Genomic DNA, 27535 nt, shown 5'->3' on the forward strand with positions numbered 1-27535 from the left:
CTAGATTGAGAGGATGGTTCACCAATGCATCACCTCCCAATGCATCATCCCCAATGCATCACACCCCAATGCGTCACCTCCCAATACATCACACCCCAATGCGTCACCCCCAGTGTATCACCCCCAATGCAGGTGGGGCACTCTGACCCAGCCCCCTCCTACTGCTGCCTCAGCTCTGCAGCCTGAGACAGACATGCTACCAGTGCAACACTTACGTGATGGTATCGATCATGTCAAGTCCCATCTCCACACAGCAATGGGCGTGGTCAGTCTTGGGCTGGGTGAGTCCCGACACACAGTAGTAGCAGTCCCCTAGGATCTTGATGCGGCGACAGTGGTTTTCCTTGGGGCAAAGCACAGCATAAGATCAGTGACAGAGTTGCTGCCGGTGAGAGTGCGTGTGTGTGTGTGTGTGTGTGTGTGTGTGTGTGTGTGTGTGTGTGTGGCCTTCAGTGGCCAGGGTCAGGTTCACAAGGGTGCTCCCCTCACAACTCCCAGTACCCCACCTCTTTCTACTGGGATCATTTATCTCTCCCACCTTCTCCGTCTAGCCACCTGTTAGATACATACCCCCATCCACTTAACTTACACAGCAACCTCCACCCCACCCATGGTGCAGCCCTCCTGGAAGCCACACAATCCAGAAGGAAGTCCAAGCCATACTCATAGAGATGTCCCTGCAGCTCTGAACCTCCCAACCTGGAGCACATTTTCTCCTTCATATTAAGACGTGAAGAAAGCATGCTGAATCTCCCGCATCTGAAACGCTAAAAGCCAGAGGCACAGAAGCATTTCAGATCCTATTCTCTACTGTCGGCTTTAGAAAGACTGGCACAGCCCTTGCCATCCAAGCATACCCCATCTGAAAGCATCACATCCCTAGTTTTTGAGTGTCACATGATGCTCCAAGTCTTAGCTTTGGAAGCATTTCACAGTTTGGATATTCAGGTTAAGGCTGCTCACACTGTGATGGCCCCTCTGAGGGAAATCATTCACAGCATCCCTTGAACATCCATACAGGTGGCCTGGACAGCCCCTTAGGAAGATAAGAGACACCGCCACCCAGGAAGCATGGGTGGATTTCAGTAAGGATCAAATCAGTCAATCACACATTATTCTGAAACTTGACACATGCTGACAGATCCATATATCATTGTGACTGTCTTTTTTATCTCAAGGAAATCATTAGACTCTGCAATTCTAGAGCCAGGGAAGGAAATGACTCAGTGGGTAAAGACACTTGCCACCAAACCTGACCACTTGAGTTTAGACACTGAGACTCAGGGTATAAGGAGAGAACTGAATCCTGCAAGTGGCCTCAAACCACACACACTCGCACGTGCATGCACACACACACACACACACACACACACACACACACACACACACCATGGCACCCTTCCCATACACATGTAAAACAAAAGTTCAAAAACTAATTCAATTAAGCCGGGCAGTGGTGGCGCACGCCTTTAATCCCAGCACTCAGGAGGCAGAGGCAGGTGGATCTCTGTGAGTTTGAGGCCAGCCTGGTCTACAAGAGCTAGTTCCAGTACAGGCTCCAAAGCTACAGAGAAACCATGTATACAAGAGTCATGTCCCATCCAGATCAACTAACAGCAGCTACGGTTTTCTGTCGAAATCCCAGCGTGATGGGCCAGGGCCCCAGAGGATGAACCCCTAGTGGAAGAGACAGAGGCAGTTAATGGGTATTGAGGGAGACTCCCTCTCCTTTGGGACATGACTGCTGATAGGTTGGCCATACTGTTGTTGATGGCCTCACACTCAGGCACATATGGGCAGCACTAATTAGATTTGGAGATATTAATAGCAATGAGAAAGAGGACATGAAATTGGGATGGAAATGGACTGGGGATCTAGAGGGAGTTGGAGGGAGGTAGTGGTGGGTGGACATGATCAATATCCATCATATAAATAACATTTTCAAAAAAAATTTTTTTAAACTTTTGAAAACACTTCAGTTCTCAAACAGATCCATTTCAGGTCCCCTTAACATCTATAAATAATCAAAGCCATCTCAAAAAACCTTTGCACATGTTGGTTACAGCTGTTGACATTTGCCCAGAAGCACTCACACTGAGAAATTCGGAACAAATGTCTTTTAAGATAATAGTTGCAAAATAAACCATCTGCAATGCGAGCTAAACTCAAGTGAGAATCTTGCCTCTGGTGACCACATCTGGGGCTCTCTGATACCAATTTTCAGAGCAGACAGAAGATTTGGTCCATGTCGTCATCATGCTAGGACATCCAGGAAGACAATGGCCTCGCCTCCTGCAGGCCACTCAAATGAGGACGGACTTCACAGGCCATAAGACACTTTCACTGTGTTCCACAGCTCCCTAGTGTCCACTCTGAAAACACTCCACCATTTAGACCCAATTTTATGCTTGAATTTACTAACCAACTGTTCCCTGCAACTTCCTCAACTACTGTAAATCAACAAACGTCAGGCCAAGCAGGCGACCAGCATTGCACCCGGATAGTGAGGGGTCCCGAGGCCTCTCCATGGAAAGATGGTACCAGAGCTAAAGGGACAGCTAACTCCCAGTGCTGCTCAAAGCTGCCAGGCCCTGAGCTGCAAAGCCTTCAAGAGGTCTCCCTAGCCACCAATGACAATCTGAGAAGAGAGTGCCATCCGTCATGCAAATGGTTCCACACCTGCTCCTTCCGTTTCTGGGCCTCCCTCCACCCGTGAGGCTTCAAAAGAAATGGAACATCTCCAAGAGGACAGGCTAGTACAGAATCTGCTCCCAGTCAATGCAAGTGTTATATGAGGAAGACCAAATATCCCACACTGTGCAGAACAAAGGGACAACACAGGGATGCTGAATGTGACCGTCACCTCATGGTGCCACCAAGATACATACAGTGAGACTGCTTCAGGGACCGAGTCCCTGAGTACTGAGCACTGTATGGAATCATTGCAAGAATCCCCAAGCGGGGAGCATCTATGATACCTCTCAGGCTCTGCAATCTGATTGGGAAAAAGGAGGAGCAAAGCGAGGTGGTAGGAGGAGAGAACAGGAGAGACTTGAAGACACATTCAGTTTCTGGGACTAAGAACCAGGGACACGTGATATCGCCTCCTTCCCAAACTGGGAAGGCACAAGCCTGCCAGAAGGAATAAGAAGCCTCATGCATGGTTTTCCAAGGCCTGGAGGGCTCCAGATAGTCATAACCAACTATGGGCTTGCCTGGGTGGATAGCTTAAGACAGAATCTAGGATGTCAGCCCCCCGCCCACAGCCTTGACAGTGGCTCTGATACCACAAGGCCCCATGAAAGCATAGGGGAAGTCTTGAGGTCACAGCAAAGCTCTGGTTCCATGTAGAAACTGCCAAATTAAGACCAACCAATTTGCAGGTCCAGGAAGAAGCCAGAAGTTGGGAAGCAGATGCTGCTGCTGAGTTCAGAGCCCTAAGGGGCCCAACCTCCATTAGAGCCCATCTTAAAAACAACCTACCAAAGTGGTCCAACTCTGAGAGACAGGCAAGCCCAGTGCCACCAACTCCTGGTATGGGGAAGGCAAGACAGGTTTAATCTAGTTTTTTTTTTAACCCAAACTGTTGCATTTCAAGTCCAAAATGAGGGCTGGAAAGATGACTCAGCAGTTAAGAGTCATGGGTTGTAGGGGACAAGTGCACGTGCCTGCTCAGGAGGAGCGAGAGCAAACCAAGAACAGACACCTAACCACTTCTGTCAGAGGAGGGGGCAGGAGCCTCTTGCAACGCATCTGAAGGGTTTTCACTGTGGAACTGGACTTTGCAAGTATATATACAAAAAAAAATGAATGATTGATGTCTAAAAATCCAAACCTGTTACCACAGGTTTGAGAAGGATGGTCACCCAGGGATGAATCATTTCAAAGCACGTGAAAACACTACTTCACCATCTCGCTGGTAACCTCAGTCAAAAACCAAAGTAAGCACTAGGAAGCGCTAGGGGGAACTCAGTGGTCTTGTTCTTGACAATTGACAATGATGTTCTGAACCTACTACACAGAGAAGAAAGAAACAAACAGAATTACTGCTTTTCTTCGTTCAATTCGTGCTGTTACGATGGCATACTGTAGTATGAGTAGTTTATAAAGAACTGAAATTTATTTCTTACAGGTCTTCAACCAGCTGAGAGAGCCATGTTCCACAAGGGTCTGCATGCTCCCAGGGTGGAAAGCAGGACAAGAGAGCACATGAGACAGAGGGAAAGAGGGAACCAAATTTGCTTTGGAATAACCTGCTCCTGTAAGGACCAGCACAAAACAGCACTAAGCCCCTGTGGTCTAATCACATAAAGGCCCCAGCTTCCTCTTTTGATAAATAAGACATTGAGTCCCCAACATATGAACCTTGGAGATATGTTCAAATCCATTAGAATATTCACAAATATATAAATGAAGAAAGGAGGATGAAATGAATTAGAAATATCAATATAACTCCTTTTCTTTCCCCCCAAAGACAAAAACATGGTGCTGCAGAGAACAGCACACTGTCTCTTTATCTTGGGAACTGTGAGTCACCCTTCAATGGCACTAGCTTCCATGTGTTTGCACTCAGTCACTCTTAGGTTAAAATCCAGGAGGACAATCAAGATCTGTGTCCACCTCACTGACATGTTGATTTGAACAAACACCCAGACGCAGTGTGGGAACAACGTGGCCGTCACCAGTCTGGCTGGGTTAGATAATGGAATGATGTTGGTACTGCTTGGACAGGCTCAAATGCAAAGCTGAGCATTGTCTGTGAAGCTGGGTAACGTCTAGAGAGCAAACAAGATGGCCACGGTCAGCCCTACACTATGAGTGCACGGGGCTCACACCGTTCCCTCCAGCCTGATGCACATGTCAATGTCTCCACAAGATTTCAAACGTTAGGATCCTGAGTTACAACGCCATGCCCATTCATACAGCATCCTGTGATCTAGAAAAAAAAAAAGTGCAGTCCACAGTTGGGATTTGGGAGCCATTTTCTGAAGAACACATTGTTAGAAACCTTTGCCTCCCCACGTCCCCACTGATGGACTGAGGAGTGAAAACCTCTCCACCTGGGCATGGCAGCCATACCTTCCTCTACTTCTCACTCTGTCATTGGCGCCCACTTCCCAGTCAGCTCCTGAACTCAAATCACAGCTCAGCAATCTCTCCCTGATGTCCAGTCTCCTATCTAACGCCAGGCGGAACTTGGAGGCTTCATCTACACACAAATCGTACCCTGCAGCCACCCTATTCCGCAAATGCCAGCCTTGCACAATTAGTCACGGGAGACTCAGAGTTTCTTCCCCAAGCTGTAAGGACCAGCACTTGGTCCTCTTCACTTTGTCTCTCTACCGCAGCTCTGTCTGTACTCGACAATACATGGACCATGCCAGTTTGCTCTAAGAACACAACTGGAGTGATGGCACTGGCCATCTCTTTCAGTTTGGCCCTCCGTGGTATACTCAGGCTTTAAATGGCTCGCAGAACCAGTGTGTAGGAGCAGGAAGGAATGTGAAGCTCCTTCTGCTGCACCCTTCATATTTTATAAGCAGGGAAACTGAGGCACAACAAGTGAAGGTGATATCACTGAATGCCTGTGGAGGTACGGTGAGTCCTGCCTCTGAGCTGAAGCCTCTGAAAGGTTGCATGGGGTCAGATGCCAGGAAGGGCACGGGACAATGGACAGCAGTGAGCAGACTCCCAATGCTTCTTGACCCTAAGAGACTTAGTTCTGGTTAGTCTAGCCTGCATGAGTCCTTCCAGAAATACGCAGAGTCAGCACAAAAATGGAGAAGAGGAACTTCAATAGCACAAACCATAGTAGCATCAACTCATAGCAACTAAAAGTTAAACAAAATGGCCACGTCGTATACCAGAGCCATGAACCTTTGCCACCACCCTGCAAGAAGATTCCTCAACTTGGTACAAGTGTCTTATTTTGCCCTAAAGCAAAGTAAATGAACATAAGTGGCCCTAACTCCAACTCTGGTATCAATCAACACACTCACCTCTGCCACAAAACTCCCAGAAGCCGGGAAGGAATACTCATTTGAACTCATGGACTCGAAGGTCCAGTGTCTACCAGCTCTGCTGTTTGTGGACCAGTGAAGCAGAGTATCATGGTAGAAAAGGCAGGGAGTGCCATGTTGGCCACTTGTCATGCCAGGATGCAGGAAAAGAGCCCGAAAGAGACCCAAGACATGATCAAGTCTTTAAGGGCAGGTTCACAGTGGCCTACTTCTCGGAGATAACTTCCCAGCAAACTGCCAAAATAGCATTGCCAGTTGGAAGTCAAGTCTTTCATGCACGAGCCTTTAGAACAGCAGTTCTCAACCTGTGGGTCATGAACCCTGTAGGGTGGAACCTTTCACAGGGTCACCTAAGGCCACCAGAAAACATGGATGTTTGCATTACAATTCATAACAGTGACAAAATTATAGTTATGAGGTAGCAATGGAAAAAGAGTATAACTGGGCGTCACCACAAGATGAGGAACTGCATTAAGAGATTACAGCATGAGGAAGGGTGAGAACCACTGCTTTAGAAGAACAGTTCATATTGGACCCATACGAGCATTTATTAAAGTACTGTCTAAATATTTCTCTGGAATCCCTGTGGATTGGAAAGCTTCCAAGGACATCTGTGTTTGGGGACATCTCTGACTACACAAGCCGTCAGCAGACCCAGCAGACCCCAAGCACGGCTCAGACCTGGGAGGTGGGGTCCTGGGAGATGTATAACCTCGCCATGCTGTGCAGCTAACTATGGCATGAGCCAGTCGGTATCTATCAATGCAGCCACTACCTCAACTCTGAATCCATCTTCTAGCCAGTGCCGGCAGCTGGCAACCTACCACACTGTAATAGGCTCCTCCTGGGGGCAAAGGGCTCCAGGAAGGGCTCAGATTGAACTGTACCAATGGCTCAAAATAAGCAGCAGGCAGCCCAAGTGATAAGAGGCCATGCTTGGCTTGGTTCTCTCTGCAGAGGGTAGACTGTGATCTCACCGTGCCACACCCTAACCTACAGGTTCCAGTCAAAGGCGTGGTGTGCACATCCAACCAGCTCTTGTTCCCATTAGGAAAACTAACACCCAGAGAAGAGTCCTAGCCTGTCCACGGCGGGTATAGAGGAACAGTGGGCAGCAGGACATGTTTTTCCATCATGTCAAAGAGATGTGGCCAGGTCCTTACCGAAGGAAAGGACCAGTGCACATCCAGCAGTATTCAGTAACTGGGGGAAAGGTACAAAACAATTGCTCTCTTCTGGGAGCATCAGCTGTGACTAAGAAGGCAAATAAACCATCAGCTAGCATGGAGATGAAGGCAAACATGCCCTGTGTTTGCGTAACTTCCAGCAGAGACCTTCAGAAAGAGAAGGAAGGTGTTGGGGCTGCAGGTGTGGGCAATTTTCCAAGCCTGCGCCACACAGAGGCCACCCTGCGTCGCAGTGTCAGGGACTCAGAATCAAGGCAAGCGCCTGTGAGAAAGCCCACAGGCTTCTCCAAAAGGGTTCACACAGGATCAGAGCAACCATCCCCTTAAGATCACAGGGCGCTCACAGGGAATGCACAAGGAGGAACAATTTGTACAGCAGGGGGTCCATTTCAACTCGAGCTTTCTAGCAGCTACTTCAACGGGGGAAAGGATCAAAATTGAACTTGTTAGCTAAAACCTACAACATAAGAGAGAAACTACACTGAGTGGGAAAAAGATGCCAGACACTGCAGAAAAAAAAAAGCAAACATTGTTCAAAATGAAGTAGCAACAGAAAAAGCATCCTGATTGTTTTAGAAAAACCATCACTGACTGCAGGATCACCTTCTGAGAACCTAATCATGTAGAACTGAAGCCACAGAGGAAGAGTATTTGAAATCGGTGACCTGACTACTCCTCTGTTTCTAAATTCGGTGTAACTATTAAAGCCAAAGATTCTACACCGAGGAGAAATACACCGCCCAGAAAGAGAGCTCTTCAGAAACACAGGAACCGAGGGAACGCAGCCCCAGCAGCCCACTGACATGCTAAAGGAGAGCCCATAGGCAGGAAAACACAACACACAGAAATGTTGACCACAGGAGCACACAGCCACAGAAATGATGACTATGTGAGTAAACAGCACGAATCGGTGGTATTTACAACTCGTTAAAAGAGAATTCAGTGCACGGACAAAGTATTAACAACATAAAATGGAGCTGATTCAATATAAGCTAAAGTATGTATGTATGTATGTATGTATTATGCAAGTATGCATGTATGCAAGTATACATACATGCAACTGTTGCCATGAATTTTACTTTTCATTCCATATTCACAGCAACAATTTCATGAGGACTGTAGGGCACCCCATAACTGTGCCATCCTCAGCCTGTAAATCAGAAATCACATGATGGGGAGCTGTTAGCCAAGTAAATATTCTAATTAAGCCCTAAGGTAATGATGAAAAAAGTTGCTAAAACAAACACAGTAAAATGGAGTCATTAAACATATTCAGTAAACTTGTAATAAGGTTGGGAAAGGGGGAACAAAGTACAAACGAGGGAAACGGAAGCAGCGAGGGCCAACCTTTGGCTCAGACCCAGTGAGAGTGCAGCCTGGACATCCGGCTCAAGTAGGGATGACTACTCAGACCAAAAAAAAAAAAAAAAAAACAACAAAAAAGTTAAACCAAATTTAAAAAATAGTCTAAAAAGAGTCAAAAAGTGTAGGTGAACGTTTCTTTCCCACCAGCAGCTTCCAAATAAACACACTGAGGCTTATATAAATTACAGATGCTTGGCTAATAGCTCAAGCCTGTTATTAGCTAACTCTTACTTTTAAATTAACTCATATCTCTTATCTACCCTCTGCCACGTAACTCATGGCTTGTCACCTCAGGTTTTTTTGTTTTGTTTTGTTTTTCTTTTTTCTTTTTTTGGATTTTCGAGACAGGGTTTCTCCGTAGCTTTTGGTTCCTGTCCTGGAACTAGCTCTTGTAGACCAGGCTGGCCTCGAACTCACAGAGATCCACCTGCCTCTGCCTCCCAAGTGCTGGGATTAAAGGCATGCGCCACCACCACCTGGCGTCACCTCAGTTTTTACACATTCTGTTTCCTCTGCTGAAATCTCCCTCAGACTCTTCCCTTCCTCCTCCCAGCATTCTCAGTTTGGCTCTCCTGCCTATGTTTATCCTGTTCAGCTATCGGCCAGTCAACTTCTTTATTAAACCAATCACAGCAACATATATTCACACCGTGTAAAGGAATAGTTCACACACAAAAAAATATGGAAATTTAAAAGTATTTTGAGCTGAATAAAAATAAATACACAACAGGCCAGGCATGGTGGCATACACTTTTAATCCCAATACTCAGGAGGTAGAATGTGGAGGATCTCTGTGAGTCTGAGCTCTAGAATGGCTAGGACTACATAGAGAGACCCTGTCCCGATAAACAAACAAACAAAATACCAGAGTATTGAAGATAATGCTAAAATAGCGTTTCAGAGGCAATTTAGAGCATGAAAAGTTGATATTAAAGTCCCCAAAGTTACAAAATAATGACCCAAATTGCACCTTAAAATGTTACAAGAAGTAAATTCTACCCAAAATAAGAAGAAACACAATAGTTACGCCTCGAGGAAAATTAATGAAACTAAGAGATCAATAAAATTGAAAGCTCATCCTTTAAGAAAGTCAGCACCTTAGGGTTGGCAAGAGACTTGAACCTAGAGTGGCTCCCAGATGCCCAAGCCGAGGTCCCCAGTTAGTTCCTTGGGCAGCTGAGGATAGGGAACCTGAAATGACCCTATCCTATAGCAATACTGACGAATATCTTGCATATCATCATAGAACCTTCATCTGGTGATGGATGGAGACAGAGACAGAGACCCACACTGGAGCACTGGATTGAGCTCCCAAGGTCCCAATGAGGAGCAGAAGGAGGGAGAACATGAGCAAAGAAGTCGGGACCACGAGGGGAGCACCCACCCACTGAGACAGTGGAGCTGACCTATTGGGAGCTCACCAAGGCCAGCTGGACTGTGACTGAAAAAGCATGGGATAAAACTGGACTCTCTGAACATGGCGAACAATGAGGGCTGATGAGAAGCCAAGGACAATGTCACGGGGTTTTGAACCTACGTAATGTGCTGGCTTTGTGGGAGCCTAGCCAGTTTGGATGTTCACCTTCCTAGAAATGGATGGAGGGGGGAGGACCTAGGACTTACCACAGGGCAGGGAACCCTGACTGCTCTTTGGACTGGAGAGGGAGGGGGAGAGGAGTGGGGGGAGGGGGAGAAGGGTGGGAGGAGGGGGAGGGAAATGGGAGGCTGGGAGGAGGAGGAAACTTGGTTTTTTTTTCTCCTTTTCTCAATAAAAAAAATAAGCTGTACTGAAGGATAAACTCAAACAGAAACTGCCCTTCATGTTTTACAAAAAAAAAAAAAAAAAAAAAGAAAGCAAAATTGTTCAACCAGAGTGATTAGGAAGGAGGGGGTTGGGGGAAAGGTGGGAAGGGGATAGGAGAGTGAGAGGAAGGGATGAGGATGGGAGGAGGCAGGCAGGGAGGGAGGGAGGGAGGGAGAAAATGAATATACAATTTACCAAAATCAGGAATAAAAGTGGTGGGGGCTGCAAAGGCGGCCACTGAGGAAGGATGTGGAAGTGTGACAAAAACCTACTCAGCAACTGTTAACACCTGGAATAAGTTAACACCTGGAATAATTCCTTAAAATAAATACAAATCATTAAAGCCATTTGAGAAACATACCCTAAATCGACCCTTCTGAATTTGCAAATTTCCTATTCTACTACATATTGAGAAAGAAAGACACCAACTTTACACAGGCATCTCGAGAGCTGGACAAGAGGAAGCATTAACAAACTCAGCCTTGAGATCACACTTGATAGCATGGAGAGATGGAAGAAGAAACGCCACAGATGAAGATCTTAACACAGATGGGGAAAGTTCTAGGGAGATGTCGGCAAATCAAAGGCAAAACCACACAAGGAAGAGAATAATATCACAAGTGTACGGAGGCCCCAGAAACACATAGGTTGTTTGGGTTTTTTTTAGATTTATTTATTTATTATGTATACAACATTCTGCCTCCATGTATGCCTGCATGCCAGAAGAGGGCACCAGATCTCATTACAGATGGTTGTGAGCCACCATGCGGTTGCTGGGAATTGAACTCAGGACCTCTGGAAGAGCAACCAGTGCTCTTAACCACAGAGTCATCTCTCCAGCCCACACACAGGTGTTTTTACAGTCTAACATCAGGCATGCATCCTTCATGCAGTGAAGGACACAGGAAATCAGGAACATCCCTACAGATGCATGAGGGGGAAAACCCAGGAAAACGCAACTGGCATTTCAGATTTAAAAAATAAATCAGAGGAAAACTTGGAATAAAGGGAAACTGTTCAGTTCAACAAAAAACTCCACAGAAACCCCACTACTAATATGATTCTTGATGACGGAAGAATGCAGTGATGCCCCAGAAATCGAGAAGAAGCCAAGAATGCTGCTCTTGCACTTCCGTCGGACATTACACCAGGGGGTCTAGCCAGTCAAATGAAGCAGGAAAATAAAAAATCAAAGGCCTCCTGATGGAAAACAAACTAAGCTAAGATGCATTCATGTACAAACGTGACCACTGATGTGAGAAGTCCAGTGGAAACTCCACTTTCAGAGCAATAAACCAATATAAAAACTTAATTTACATTCTGCTGTTCATAAAAAACAACTGTAAGCTAATATTTAAAAATCAACATGAATTATGCTATCAAAAGTAGGATCTACTTAAAGACATATTTGAGGAAATAAATGAAACACACAAAAAGGAAAAAGATTTAAAACATTTGTATGTTGTGAAAAAAAATCTCACATTTCTAAAGGAAAACTAAACACGTTCCATCAATGCAGAGATGAACTATGTTCACGAATCAGAAGTTTCGACATCTGTAGGTGTTGGTTCTCGCCGGATTCAAAGTAGAGTTGTAACAGGCAGCCTTTATGGGAGAACCAAAGAAATGATTCTCAACGTATATTAGAAAGTACAGCACCTAAAGTCACCGGCGTCACCTGAGAAAGAACTTCCCAGTTTGTTGGACCACAATACCTGAGCACAGACCACCATGAAGCTATAAGACCAACGGGCAGTCCAGGTGTCAAGGCAGACACACGGAGCAGTGGAACAGAACAGAATGTCCAGAAAGACCCCTGCCCAGCTCTATATGAAAAGTGCAGTCCCTAAAAATTTGATATGGTAAAATGTTGAGGGCCTGCAGGCAAAATAAACGGCTTTGATCTGTATATATAAAAATTAACTCAAGATGTATTGTAAACATTATCAGGGCATCTGTAGGCCCTCACTGAAGCAAACAGTTCTATTAGATTTGCTTCCCTACTGGACAGTGCAGGCCCGGCTCAGGCAGCTGGCAAGCAAAGCAAGGGATAAGATTAGCTGCCCTTCTCTGACACGTGTGTTTCTCCAACAACAACATCTTCGTAAAGTTACTAAAAACGCACGCACACGAAGAATGTGTGAGAACACAATGGATTTGTGGGTGAATTTGCCTGGGCTCCTGAGGGTGGTTGTTTTCGAGTGTGGACACAGGCCTCAGAAAATACAGAATATATACGTTTGCTCTCTGTGCCGCAGTCAGAGCCTTAGGAAGCAAGTGTTAGGAACACGTGCTCACCTCGGCGGAGGGGAGCAGGGGGCAATCCCAGCTGGTGAGAAGCACACTGGGTCTTGAGTCTCTGCAGAGTGCAGCCTGATTTAATCACCGTGGTCGTGAGATAGCAGCTAATTGACAGTTCTCTAAAACAGACTCAGCTAGCGAATGGGCCTGTTCTGCAGCCAGCGTTATCTGGTTATGAATTAAAGACCTTGATGGGATTAAAGAAAGATGAGCTAATATCTGGGGAGAGAACACCCTAATTTTTTTCACACTGAACTTCCAGATATTTATGCCGCTCTGACAGATGGCCTCGCTTGTGCTGGGTTCCCTGGCCAGGGCGATGATTATTATTATGATCTTTATTGCATGGCAACCCTGGGCTAGGCACTAGCCTAGAGATTTTAGAGTTTATATTACGGGAGTTTTGTTATGGAGCTTCTTGCTACAGTAATCCCTTGGAATAGTCAGAGCTACCCTCATTTCTTTCAGGAAAAGACCAAAACTCAGAGCGAGTTCAGCGTGTAGTGATCTATGTATATGTATTTTTATGTGTGTGTGTGTATACATACATATATATGTCCCTCAGAAATACCAATGATATCACCTTAATTAGGCAATGAAAAGACGACATAGATATGATTTAGTTAAAGATCTGAAATAAGAAACCCGTCCACTGTGGAGTGGGACACGAGGGAGCGGAGGAGGGGAGAGGAGGAAGAAAGGCCACTTGAGACAGAAGGAGACTTGGGAGACCTGGCAGGAGCCAGCAGAGGGTGTGTGAGGCAGAGGATAGCCTCTCTGGAATGCCTGCAGGAAGAACAGCTCTGCCAACAGTACTGATTCCAACTGCAGGCTCCAAACCTGTAGGAACAAATTTCTGTTGCTTCAAGCTTCCAGATCTTCATGGGACATTGCCACAGTGGCCTTAAGAAACCAGCACAATGACAGACATTGGGCAAGGACAATGCAGACACAACACAACAATGCAATCCCATAAAACAAACAACCTGATAGACTACTTAAAATGCTCTGCTCTTCAAAGAATACTATTCGAAGGAGCAAAATATACAAGGGGAAAAACCTGCAAGGCATGCGTCTGAAGAAGGGCCAGCTTGTGGACCATTATGAACTCTTGGGCAGGGCACAGTGGCATACACCTGTGATCTCAGCACTCAGGGCTAAGAGGGGGTAATGTGAGTTCCAGGCCAGCTCAGACAACACAGTGCAACCCCAACCAAAACAATTAAAAATAAAATAGACGTAGTCTCAAAACCCCACAGTTTTGAGATCAACCCAATTTATAAAGAAGAATGGTAAAAAAAAAAACCAAAAAACAAAATGGATACTCCAAAGATGACACATGGATGGTCAACAAGCCATTAAAAGATATGCATGGCTTGTTACTAGGGAGACCACACAACCATTTAAAGCCCAGCCACCGCAGAAGACAAAGATGCAGAGAAACTGGTACCACACAATATGGTTGGGGACGTGAGATGGTAAAAGGCAATCTGGAAAGTACTGGGTTCATTTCTTAAAACACTAAATGTAAATTCAGCAAATTCTGTCGTCTGCCCACTCCTACGCATTTACACAAGAAAACGGCAAGCACTCACCGGCACGAAGTCTTAGACACAAACGCTCTTGGCAGCTTTATTTGGAATAAGCTAGCCCAGAAATAACCCAGATGCCCATCAGGCTGTGAAGAGACAACAAGCTCTGATTCAGCCGGACAATGGGATGCTTCTAGGCAATGAGAAGGATTAGAAGTATTTTCTCTGAAGGGCCCTCCATGCCACTAGAAGAGCGAGAAACGAGAAGCCGAGAACAGAACAGAGCAAGCCTTGTTCTGGAGAAGGCAAAGCCTCTGAGAGAAAGCTGCTGCAGGAAGGTGTGGGGCGTAGCCAGCACCCAGAAGCGAACACAGCCTGACACCTGGCACCCTTTATTAGGACATCAGTCATAGGCAGGCACTTAGGAGCCAGAGCCACGCTTTGGTCCCTGGCGGAGGAAGATACGCATTGTTTAAACCTTTCCTTTGTTCACAAAGACTTCCACAAAAGACAGACTTCTCTCAACAAAGATCTTCCTCCAAAATACCCAAACTCAGCTCACAAAGTACTATGCCTTCCTTGGGGGGCTGTGGGAGGGGCTCTCATACCCTTCTCATACCACGTCCCAGTAGGGCGTGGCAGGGCTATCCCATAAGCATGGAAGGAAGGCAGCAAGACCAGAAACTGTGCTGGGCCCCTGGAGACTATGGGACTAGGAGGGGTGCATGAAACCAGAGTCTTGGGGCAGTCAAGGTGAGTCTCAACTGGATAGGAGGAAGATTCAGGGGGTCAAAGTAGGGGGTAAGAGAACACCCCCAGGCCCAGCATTCTGCATGTAAGCATGTCCTTTAGCAAGTCGTTCACTCAGATGCTGGCCACAAAACCCAGTTTGTAATATGAAGATTTCCAGGTATTTGGGACACTGATGGTTGGTTCTGGATCAGGCCCTGGAAGCTACAAACCCCTCCTGGGAGGAGAATTGACAGAAATGGCTAGAGCTTTCCTTCCACGGACTACCACACCCTCTGGCAAGGCTGAGCAATTGCAGAAGAGCTACCTGAGGTTGGGAGCATACCCCACATCCACATGACATTCATGTCGCCCTCCAAAGGCCAGTCAAAGGTGCGCTTCTTCCCAGACACATCTGTAAGCCACATTGCCACTGACTTTCTCTCCAGGTGCTCACCGGGCCAAGTTCCCTAGATCTCACAGTCATAGCGGAAAGAAGGGGTAAACAGCTCTTAGTGGCTGTCACAACTGGGAAGCAGAGCCCTCAGTAAATGCAAACGCAGGCATGCTGGTTCTCATCAGTGCTGGTCTGCTCCCCGCTTGCTCAGCAGCTCTAGAGGAGGCTGCTGCAGCCGTGGATAACGGCCCAGGCTTTTCTGACTCTCCTCATAAACAGGCACCCTCAGAGCTCTACCGCTCTCGGAGGCCAGGCCAGTGAGTCCAGAGGCCACTGAAGCAGACATCTTGGTGTGGCATTGTCTCACTTGATAAATTCATGTGGCCTCTGCTGTGTGCCAGACTCCTTGGTCATAACCGGGACCTCAGAGCTGATTTGGAAACGAGTGTGGCTTGCCCATAGATACCCCGTCTTAGAGGAAAACAGCCACACAAGGCAACAGGATGAACTGGTGGCCACCTATACCTCTACTCCACAGATAGCTCAAAGGTCAGAGGCCAAATAAGAAAGCCCCCCCCCCCCCCCCCCGGAACCGCCTTTGGAACTTTGAAGCACCGGTGGGTACCAGTTCCACCCTAGGAAAAAGGCTTTGAAACCACAAGGCCCTGGGGAACTGGCTTCACCATAAGCATCTCATTAACAAGGCATAGTTACCTGCCCCGCCTGTCACAGGGTATAACTGGGCCACCATTTCCTACTCGCGTTGTCAAGTGCAACCAAATCCAAAGTCCATGCTCTTAAAGTTCTACCTTGATTTTGAGGATCTGTATCCAAGGTGATACTTCTGGTCTCTGCCTACCACTTTGAGTCCTTGTAGGAGACTACACAAGTTCTGGGAAGTTCCTAAGTGAGGGAACAGACATCTGGAGTCGACTGCAAGTGGGTCCTCTGGAGGATGATGCTGGCCTCGGGACTTCCTGGATGAACTGCATAATGGGGATGGGGGACCCATCCCTCCCCACACACACCAACTTTTAGGCGGCACAAGCTCAGGGCACAAGAGAGGAAAAAAAGGGAGCCCTGGTAGGGTCAACTTTGATCCTCTGATCTGAAGCCTTCAAAGAATGAGCTCCCTAGTAAACAGCAGAAGTCGGGGACAGACCTAGGTCCACCGCTGGCTACGTCTGTGACAGCTCCGGGCTGCAGTCTCCTCAGAGCTACCCCACGCCTTGTCAAAATGTGCTTTCTGACCCAGATGCAGAGGGCTTCAGACCTGCTCTCGCCTCAGCGAGCTGCACGATGTGCCGACCATGCCAGCTGCTCTCCTCTCCCCACAACAGCCCTCCATCATGTGGGGCCAGAAATCCTTTACACCACAGCAAGACCCAGGGACTCACCTCAGAGTGCAAGGGAAGCTCACAAGAGGACAGGCACAGCCACACTCAGAGGGACAAGACCCAGGGACAAGACAAGGCTGCAGAGACCTCACAGACCAGTGTCCAACAAAAGCAGCAGACGGAAGACAAGCCTTTCCCAGTTAGGGGTCCTACAGTATCCTGACTAGGACATCCTATGGTACCCCAGGAGGGGCTTTCCCAGAAGATGTTTACACAGATAGCAACTTCACCATCCAATTCTGAGATGTTCACCCCAGCAACATTCCACGGGACCTCATCAAGGGGGCATGGGGATAGATTTATGTCAGCCTGACACAAGCTAAAGTCATCTGAGAGGAGGGATGCTCAGTTGAGAAAATGCCTCCATAAGATGGGGCTATAGGCAAGTCTGTAGGACATTTGTTTAATTAGTGATTAATGGGGAAGGGCCCAGCCCACTGTGAGTGGGGCCATCCCTGGTCTGGTAGTCCAGTGTTCTAAAAGAAAACAGACTGAGCAAGTCATAAGGAGCAAGCCAGTAAGAAGCACCCCTCCATGTCCTCCGCATCAATTCCTGCCTCTAGGTTCCTGACTTGCTTGAATTCCTGCCCTGACTTCCCCAACTTGCTTTAGGTTCTGGTGTTCACTACAACAATGGAGTCCATAACTAAGAGAAGGGAGTACTGTCTAAAATTCTTGCTGCCACCCTTCCCACCTTAATCTCCTCTCTGCCCAGCTTGGGGCTACTCCCACCTGCAGTCAAACATTATACCTGCTGTCTGGTGTCTGCCAATAACCTAACCCGTGCCCACTGAGTCTCCTTACCCAGCCAGCACTGCACCCAATTCTGACAAATCGCACCAGCCCTGGCTGCCCAACTCACTTCACTAAGAAACCCTTCTCTGCTGCCTTCACCGAGGAAATGGCTACCCATGCCCCTCAGTTTCCCAGCACCCATGCCCCACCTGGGCCAAGGGTAGGAAAAAGAGAATGTAACTCCACAATAAACCCCTTCACCACCTTGAAGGGTAAAGATTGTTAGGAGGTAAGACAGGCAGTAGCACCCCAATAAATTACATGCTCAAGTGTTCCCACCTCTGCCTTCTGCTCCCTCCTTCCCTCCCACTATCAGTGGTTCCCACTCTTCCTCAGGTACAGATGGTGTGCTGTGGAACTTGCCTCCGCCTACACAGGCTGGGAGCCAGGATCAGTGTAGATCTACAAGACGGGTGAGCTACAGGGATTTCAGCCTACATGGTAAAGTTCCAGAAGTGCAAAGGACTCCTAAGACCATACACTAGGTTCTCACACAGAGACATGGAGCCTAAGGACAGAGTGCCACCCTTCAGCAAGGCTTACCTACCACAAGTGCCAAATGTTAAGAATCCCAGCAGGAAGCCTGGTGAGCATCCCCAACATTCCTAGCATCAGCGGGGGCTGGGGAAGGGGGAGTCTGCAGTAGAATCACCAGGAGCAGGGGTTTCAGCAGGGACTGGGGGAAGAGGTAGCAGGCATTTTCCAGCTCAGAAGGAGGGCAACCCCAGAGCAAGGCCAGCCCGAGAAGAGTCACAGGTAGAGAGGGGGCTGTGATTGTCCCAGGTACACAATGCCAGGCTGGCCAGGGCCAAGAGCAGCCCGCAGGACATGGTTCCATCGGAACGCCTCTTGGAAGGAGCCAGTGTAACTTGTGAAGTGCAGGTACCAAACGTAGGCCTGACGTAGAACCACTGACCAGTGAGGCCCCTATACTGCAGATACCGAGGTTGGCTGGGCAGAGCACCTCTGCAGAAGCGCTCTGGCTTAATCAAGAGAACAAAGGCAAACATTGTGCTTACCGTGGCTAACTCGTCGAACTTGCCGAAGAGTTCGTTGAGCAGTTTCACCAGCTCCTGGGCCGTGCACTGGGATGCCAGACCTGTGAACCCCACGATGTCTGCAAACAGGATGCTGCAAGAGGAAGGGGATCCAGGTCACCTCTCCTTGGTCACTTTAGAAATCATGAGCTAAGAGTTGCATAGCCTTTTCCATCTATACCCTTGCTTACTCCTGAAAGCTGACTTGTAGACTTCCTTGTACATGGAAGTTTCTATCCTGCCAGGCCCCACAGTCATTCAGTCCCAAATAAACACACAGAGGCTTATATTAGTTATAAACTGTTTGGCCTATTGCTCAAGCTTATTACTAACTAGCTCTTACAACTTATATTAACCCATAATTCTTATCTATATTCAGCCATGTGGCTTGGTACCTTTTCTGAGTAAGGCATTCTCATCTTGCTTCCTCTGGGTCTGGCTGCCAACTGTCTCTTTCCTCTTCCCAGAATTCTCCTAGTCTGGCTGCCCTGCCTATACTTCCTGCCTGGCTACTGGCCAATCAATGTTTTATTAAACCAATATGAAGACAAACCTTTATAGTATAAAAAAGTATTATCCCCCAGCACTTCTTCGTTCTTTTATAGGCAAGAGGACCTAGGCTGAGGACAGCTGCAAGGCACACCTCTTGGTCACAGAGGGATTAGTTGCTGGGCCACTTGAGCTTGCCATCCCTCATGCTGACCCCTCACCCCGCATAGGGAGCTCTTACTAACTTCCCAATAGACCAGCTCCCTTCCCAGAGAGCTCACCATGGGCATCTACATTGGGGCCAGGGACAGGAAGTAGAGTGTCTAGCTTTTAAGAAAGGAATGGTCCATTCCCACCAGCCATCTTCTCCTTCTGCTACGTGGATGCATGTGCCTATCAGAGTGTCAGAACCAAAGCCCTAAATCACTGTGTAGAGCAGCGGTTCTTAAGCTGTGAGTTGTGACTCCTTTGTGTTTGGAGGGGGGTTTCAAATAACCCTTTCATAGGGCTCACCTAAGACTATAAGAAATATGGATGTTTACATTATGATTCATAACAGTAGCAAAGAAAAAACTTTATGGTTGGGGGTCACCATGCATGAGAAAGGATATATATTAAAGCATTTGGAAAGTTGAGAACCACTGGTGTTGAAGGTTCATAGCCCCACATGACACCCCCCCAAGTATTAGGTGATTATTTATTGCAGAACTGGGGTCAGTCTCTAGAACATGGTGCCTGCTCAATTTTCTACAGAAGATAAGATTCTAAAAGGTATTTCCTATTATTTTCTCTTTCAAAACGAAAACATATTCTGCAAACATATGAGAGATGAAAAATATTGTTTGTTTTTAAACGTTGTTTAGCTTTAAGGTCTGTCTTTAAATATGCTGCTCAAATATTCAGAGCTTTCCCATAATTTCAGGAAGCGAGATGCTCCACCTTCTGCACCCCTCTGTGGGAGCTACAAATGTCAGGCAAAAATAAATGAGCGCTCTTGTGGACAACAGAGGGTGTTGCCAAAGATAAGCCAGGCTGGACAGTACTGGAGGGGAGCAGGGGTTAGCGCTGGGCTCTGGCAGAACAGTCCCACTCCACCAGCTACAGCAAGGAGACTGTCTGCCCTTCCTCATGCCCACTTCTCATATGCGACTCGGAAATGAGCGTGCACATGTCCATCACCATGTACGATATTTTTATCACTTCTGTTTTTAAATTTTTTCATACAGTATATTTTAATCACATTCTTTCCCCTCTCCAGGTTCCTCCCTCAACCCATCTACCTAACTTCATGTCCCTTCTCTCTCTTTAAACAACAAAAAACACAAAACACAAAACTAAAACCAAACCAAATTTAAAAAAAATAAAATTCAAGCACGAATGCATACACACATAGAGAGAGAAACCAAAACAAAACAAAACATGGCGTCTGTTTTGTGTTGGCCAACTACTTCCGAGCACGAGGCTGGGTGCTCCACTGATTTTCCCTCTTCCAGCATCTTTCAGAGTTTATGTCCACTTCCCCTCCCCCTGCTGGGATTTTGTGTGGTTAGAGGCTGTGCAGGTCTTGCTGTGGTGCTACAGTCTGAGTTCAAACAGCTGTTTCCTCCTGGTCCCCCACTCACACTCATCTGAAGAAGTGTTATTTACTTGCCGGCTGCTCACGAAGGGCTAGCTATGCTGGACGCGTGCTTGGGTTGGACCATAAACAGGAGATTCCAATAAATACCTCTGCCCTCGGGATTCTTCTGGCCAGGGGAAGGGGACATTTGAAATATGTCAAGGCATTTTATTTATCTGTGGTGGAAAGAGATAAGGAGATGGTTGAGGGGCCTAGACTTCCAGCTATGAGCAGACCAGCTTTGACCGGCAAGAAGAGAGCAGGGAGCTAAGGAGCCACGGAGCAAATGGGGCTTCTGCGGAGGGGCCAGTGCTGCAGCTCCCGTGTCCTGGAGGACGCAGAGTTCTTCCCTTTTTACTCCAGCCTTTGAACGTACCTTCCTGCTGGCTTCTGGCCCTCATCTCCATAAACTGGGCATCATCTCACTCAAGATCACTTCTTGATAGCCCTCTCTCTCCTGCTGCTTTCAGATTCTGCCTGCATCTCTGGCTGTCATCACTTTGACTAGGATATGCCTTGGTGTGGGTCTCTAAGTTTATTCTCTTTAAAACACATCAAGCTTCTGGGATAAATAGATTAATATGGTTGGGGGTGTTGTTTTAAGGAATATTTTTAGTCATTGTTTTTTCAAAGGTCCTGTCTTCTTCCCTTGTCTAGGGAATCTCAACACGTGTGTGTTGGTAAGCTTGATAGCACCTCACAGTGTTCTGAAACCCTTCCTATTTCTCCATTTTCCCCACCCTTCTGCTGCATGGCGACGCTCCTGGCTCTGCCATTAAGTTCTCTTATTCTCCCGCTGTCGGCTCAAGTCAGCAACTGAACCCCTCCAGAAAATTTTCACCTCACTTGTATGTCTTAAATTTAGAAGTTCTATTTGATTTGGTTATTTTTAAAAAGTCTGCACTGTTGGTATCCTCTGTTTGGTGAGGAAACATCGCCATGGCTTCCTTTAATTGCACAGACAGTTTGAACACATTTAAAATCGTTGACTCCAAATGTTCGTCTAAGAATCCCAATGTCTAGGCTTCCTTGGGGACGGTTTCTGCTGACTGCTAGTTTTGCTCATGTATGAGCCATGCATACTTTTTGCAGCATATCCAATATATCTGAGAGCACAAGACAGCAACTCTAGAAATGAGTCTCGCCCATCCCCATCTGAGGGTTCTGGTCACGACTGGTTTGGATGTTCTTTGCAAACTAATTCTGCATAGGCTTGGTCTTCTGAAATTCCCACATCTGTGCCTAGACCTTTGCACAGGAACCCCATGTTTATTCAGTGCCCAGCTGTCCCTTTCATTATTTCCAGTCACCTTGCTGCCTGCCTCAACTGTCACCGCTACCGGAAGCAGCTGCCGTGCTGAAAGATCACCCTGGGCTGTTTCCAACAAAGGCGCTGCGTGGCTGAGGCTGTGGCTGAGGCGGGGCTGAGTCAGGGCTGCTGGCAAAGGCCAATGAGAGGGCTTCCCAGGGAATCCCCAGGTCAGCAAACCCTGATAATTCTGAGTGCAGAGCTTTGAAGGGGCACATTCTCAGCCTCCAGAGGCTGTGGAGCTAAAGAGAAAGAGCAGGGAACGGGTGCTGAAGCCACAGAGTCCCAGTCTTGATGCCCAGTGGTTTCTCCCGAGGACACACTCCTGGGTGATTGCCGGAGTTTGATGAATCACCAAGCTGGATCTAATTCCAGTTACTCCTGCTATTGCTGCTATGAAATCATTGCCAAAAAAAACAATGTCATAGAACTCAGCCCATTTTTCTTTCTAGGATTTTATACATTTCAGGTTATAATCAATTTTAGTTGATTGTGTATATGGTATCAGATGAAGGTCCAATTTCATTGTTCCATGTGTGGATGGTTGGCTTTTCGAGCACTGTCTACTGAAGATAACCCTTCCCTTATTTCACGTGCACTCTTGAGGGCGCATTGGGTACATGTATTCTGGGTTCCTTATTCTATTTCATCCTGTCTAAGTTTCTGTTTTCATGCCATACTGTTTCAATCATGACAGCTTTGCAGTATAATTTGTAGTCAAGAAATCCAGTGCTTTTAGGTCAGAAATAAAGTATGATTTACTTCTCTCGAATTTATTGAGATTTTTTACGTGACCTTGTGTGCTCTGTGATAGAGAAAGAGTCACAGGCACTTGAGAAGAATGTAGATTCTACTGCTGAGTGGGATGGTCCGGTCTGTTCCATCTACTGGCACCAAATCTACAGTGTTATCATAGTCTTCCTCTCTCTCTTTACCCTTCTGTCTCGACACTCTGCTTACCATCAGAGAAAGTGGATTACTATTGATTTGATGGACAACTCCCCTTTCAGGTCTATGGAGGCTTGCTTTGCATATTTCAGTGTTTTGTGTTGGGTGTGGGCTTTTATGACTGTTACTGCAAACTGGCTCCTCAACCATGATGAAATGCCATCTCTTCTGACCATGTTGGCCTGAGTATACTTGCACTCCCCTGGTTCTCGTTCACACAGACGCTCTTCTCCACCCCTTCCCCTCCAACTGGAGGTGCGTCCTCATGAAGCCAGCTTCCTACACACGAAGTATGGTGAGACTGCTCGGTCACTTTTTTGACTTGTATCTGTCTGACCCATGTTCCCATCAGCCATTCTGTCTTTTGAGTGATGGGGGATTTTCCCCCAGCTACTCGTAGAGTATTGATGGAGAAGGGCTCACACTGCCTTTATGGCTCACACTGCCTCTTGGGCCTGTGGATCTTTTGTTTGCATTCTCTTACGCATTAAGCTGCTGTTTATTGGCTTTCTGGATTGGAATGCTGTGATTATTTTCTCTTTTTTGTTTCGGTTAACTTCTTGATATCATACTGCTGTTCCGTCACACAGAAGAAAATGTACAATTTAATACCTCTTCCATAATCTGCTCACCACAGTTTACATGTACTTGTATCGTATATTAAGTTATTTAAGAACCTCTGACTTTTAACTTTTTCACATTTGTTTACCTGTTTGCCACATGTTTACCTGTCTACCACATGTTTCCGGGGACCTGCAGAAGGATGTCTCAGGCGCAGCACCTCTGGTCTATGGAGTTTCTGTAGTGTGCTTTAAATATTTGGAATATGTCACTTACGCTCTCTGCCCTGCACAGTTTCTGCCTAAAGATCCACGGACAACCTGATGGGGATTCTGTTATTTACAGGAAGGCACTTTCTGCTGCTATTTTCAAAATTCTCACTTTGTCTCACCTTTACAGGATTTTATCATGTAAATTTCTTTAAGTTCATCTTATTCAGTGTCATATATGTTTCCTAGTTCTGGAAGCCCATTTCTGTCTCCACATGTCTATCTGAAAAGATTTTCTAAAATCTTGATGGTCTAGAAGGTGGTGGGCACAAACCTTTAATCTGATTTCAAGGAAAACCAGGGATACACAGAGAAATCCTGTCTTTTAAAAGGGGGGGAGAAAGAAAAAGAACAAACACAAAAGCTTTTGTCCCCTCTCCCACTCTTCTCCTTCAGCAGTCCGTATGATGTGCCCAATGCTGGCATCTCAAGTCCCCTTAACCTTCCTCCATTCCTTCCCATTCTCTTTTCTCTTTCTGACCCTCTGCCTGGGACTTCCCAGGGACCTGTCTTCCAGTACACTGATTTTTTTTTCTGCCTGAGTCCCTATTTTCCTCTAGAGACTTTTATATTTGGTCATTACAGTCCTTTTTTTTTATTGGTCAGTTTTTTTTAATTTATTTATTTATTAAGGATTTCTGCCTCCTCCCCACCACCACCTCCCATTTCCCTCCCCCTCCCCCTATCAAGTCCCCCTCCCTCATCAGCCCGAAGAGCAATCAGGGTTCCCTGACCTGTGGGAAATCCAAGGACCGCCCACCTCCATCCAGGTCTAGTAAGGTGAGCATTATGGTCTTAAGCTTTCTGACTTTGTACTCCTTGGTGCTTCTATTTCCCTGCTGAAATTCTCATTTTCCTCATGCACAATTCTTTTCTAGCTTCATGAGCGCTATTTTTATTCTCTTGTGAAGCAATCCATGTAAGTGCATTTTCTCAGATCTGTGTCTGCAGGTCTACCTTCCTCCTTTTTTGGGGACGCTTTTGCTTGGCTCTTCTTTCCCAGCCTGCAGAGAGCAGTCTCACAGAAAAGAGCAACCACGTCACTTATTCTAGTCAAGACGCTTTCTGTGTCCCCAGCAGGCAGCTGTGGGTGCCATCGGTCCACTCTGTCCTGAGCAGGGAATACACGCGTGAGAACTGTGGCATTCTCCAGCTCAAGCTCCACCTCTGTTTTCCCGGCAAATCAAGTCTATGTCAGACTTTTCAGAAATTCAGGACTGAACTGTAGATGCCGCTTGTTTCAGCAGCCCCAAAGCAGCTGGGGAACTGGTCACGCTGATGAAGTCTCTCCCTCCCAGTGAGTGGACAGGAGAAGGGGAGGATGGACAAGAACTTGAGGGAACAGGATGATCAAGATGGGGGAGGACAGAGATGGAGAGCAATGAAAGAGATATCTTGATTGAGGGAGCCATTATGGGGCTAGCAGGAAACCTGGCACTAGAGACCCCAGCTAAAACCCTAAGCAATAGAGGAGAGGGTGCCCAAACTGGCCTTGCCCTGTAGTCAGGTTGATGACTATCTTAACTGTCATCATAGACCTTCATCCAGCAGCTGGTACCACAGAGGCAGAGACCCACAGTGAAGCACTGGGCTGAGCTTCCAAATCCAGTCGAAGAGTGGGAGGAGTGAGAATATGAACAAAGAGGTCAAGACCATGATGGGGACATCCACCGAAACAGCTTACCTAAGCTAATGGGAGCCCACCAACTCTGGTCTGACAGGGAAGGAACCAACAGAAAACCAAACTAGTCCCTCTGAATGTGGGTGACAGTTGTATGGCTGAGGCAGACTGAGAGGCCGCTGGCAGTGGGACCAGGATTTACCCCTACTGCGTGTACTGGCTTTTCGAAACTCATTCTCTTTGGATGGATACTTTGCTCAACCTAGATATAGTAGGGAGGGCCTTGGTCCTTCCTTAAAGCAATGTGCCTTGCCCTCTCCCAGGAGTATATGGGGGTGAGTTGGGGGAAAGGTAGAGGGAATGGGAGGAGGGGAGGGATTGGGAACTGGGATTGGTATGTTTCTAAATAAAACAAAAACAAAAAAGATAGTTTTATGTCAACTTGACCCAAGCTAATGTCATCTGAGAGGAGGGAACCTCAACTAAGAAAATACTTCCAATAAGATGGGGCTATAGGCACGTCTGTAGGGCATTTTCTTAATTAGTGATTAAAGTGGGTAGACCCTGGCTTAAAGCCCAAGACCCTGGGCTGTGGTCTTGGGTTCTATAAGAAAGCAGGTTGAGCAAGTCATGGGGAGCAGGCCAGTAGACAGCGCCCCTCACAGCCTCGGCATCAGCTCCCTGCCCTGACTTCCTTCAGTGATGGATTACAATGTGGAGGTGTAAGCCAAACAAACCCCGTCCTCCACAACTAGCTTTCGGGCATGGCGTTTACAGTGATAGAAACTTAACTAAGACACGGGGAGGCTGCAGAGCTAGTGTATTTGTTTATCTCTCTGCTGTTGAGCAAGCAGAAGGCTAATGCTGCCTTCTCCCTCAAGTTACCAGAAGCCTCTCAGCTGTGACACCCTCCTACCGTACGCCCTCCAGGTTATCACTGAAACATCCTGGTGGCCAGCGCGCCTGCAGGGCAAGCCGCTGGGATACTGAATTATGTCTCTTCCCGCTAACAAGGAGTAGCAGGTGCGATAAGGGAAGTACATCAAATGTGAATGGCAGCTAATCCTGCATCCAGCCCTCCACTCCCTGCCCAGGGCATCCTGCACATTCGTTTCACATGGCTGAATCTCAATTTCCTGATTCCCACAAGGCAGGCAGCGATGCCAGCTGCTCACGGGAGAGAAAGCACAGCAAACAGCCAAAACTGAGCAAGGAGCGTCTCAGCCCTAATTCTGGGGCCGTCAGAGTTCACATGCTGGCTTTGTGGCTACTCTCCAAGCAGCTGGGCCCCCATTCCACACCACTTCAGTGTCCTCCTCTGCAGAGGGATGAAGCCACTCATCCCTAGGAAAACGTGCACACGACAACAGGGAGTAAAAGAATTCACAGGTACGCACAGAGCAAGAGCTGTGAGTTGATTAGCCACAGGCGCTCTGTGCCTTGATGCCTTCACAAGCCTTAACTAATCTGAGATGAGCCAGCCTGTGCTCCCCAACCTAAGAGAGTTTTCCGGCATGGTTTTGTGTCTTCACGGACACCAAAACCCAGAAGAGCACAGAAGAACGGAAGAGAAAAGTGCTCTGTGTCCACTCCATCTCCTGAGTGCCATTCACACGGTGGCACTCCCAAACAGGTGACAGCTCAGCCACTCTAAGTGCATTAATCTGTCATCCAAAGTATGTTGAAAAAACAAAGTATGTTGAAAAGACAATACAACCCGCTAAGACAGAGGTTTCAACAGAATCTCTCTAAGCAGGCAAGCAAACTTCAGCCAATGTATCACACACTGGTTCACATGGAAGGCTCGGGTTCCTTTCCTGTAAAATACAAACGACACCTCCGACCTCCTAGAAGGAGAAAGGGAAGGGTAAGACCCCCATCTCGAGAAACACTCCGTCATGATTCAGAAATGAAGAATCCCCAGTTCACAATAAAAAAAAAAAAAAAAACCACTCTTTGGACGAAGTTCTGTCTCCCTGCCAACATAGGAAGTATGAGTACTGGCGGAAAAAACGTGAAAGAACTGGCATGTGCCACCTAAGAAGCCACAGCCTCCTCTACATGGGACCAGCTTCCTTGTTGGACACCCACCCATCGCTTCTCAACCATACTGCTTCTCTCCCCCTAAACTACAGAGATATTCTAGTTCCTCTGTC

General features: G+C 47.0%; 1 protein-coding gene across 5 annotated transcripts in view; it reads right to left on the reverse strand.

The window, feature by feature from the left end:
• Adcy1 (adenylate cyclase 1) overlaps positions 1 to 27535 on the reverse strand; it is a 135988-nt gene that overhangs the window by 78341 nt on the left and 30112 nt on the right. For all 5 annotated transcript variants that reach the window (XR_005975961.1, XR_005975960.1, XR_005975959.1 and 2 more), the window contains exons 4-5: positions 18547 to 18658; positions 216 to 343 (exon numbers count right to left, since the gene is read on the reverse strand). Coding sequence is in view for 1 of the 5 variants with exons in the window: in XM_041668882.1 (XP_041524816.1) it covers positions 216 to 343; positions 18547 to 18658 (240 nt within the window). In the remaining 4 variants the exon portion in view is untranslated. The remainder of the gene's footprint in view (positions 1 to 215; positions 344 to 18546; positions 18659 to 27535) is intronic.

The sequence above is a fragment of the Microtus oregoni genome, unplaced genomic scaffold, assembly GCF_018167655.1.
Source record: "Microtus oregoni isolate MIOR12 unplaced genomic scaffold, Mior012 000019F_ref0000042, whole genome shotgun sequence".
Lineage (NCBI taxonomy): Eukaryota > Metazoa > Chordata > Mammalia > Rodentia > Cricetidae > Microtus > Microtus oregoni.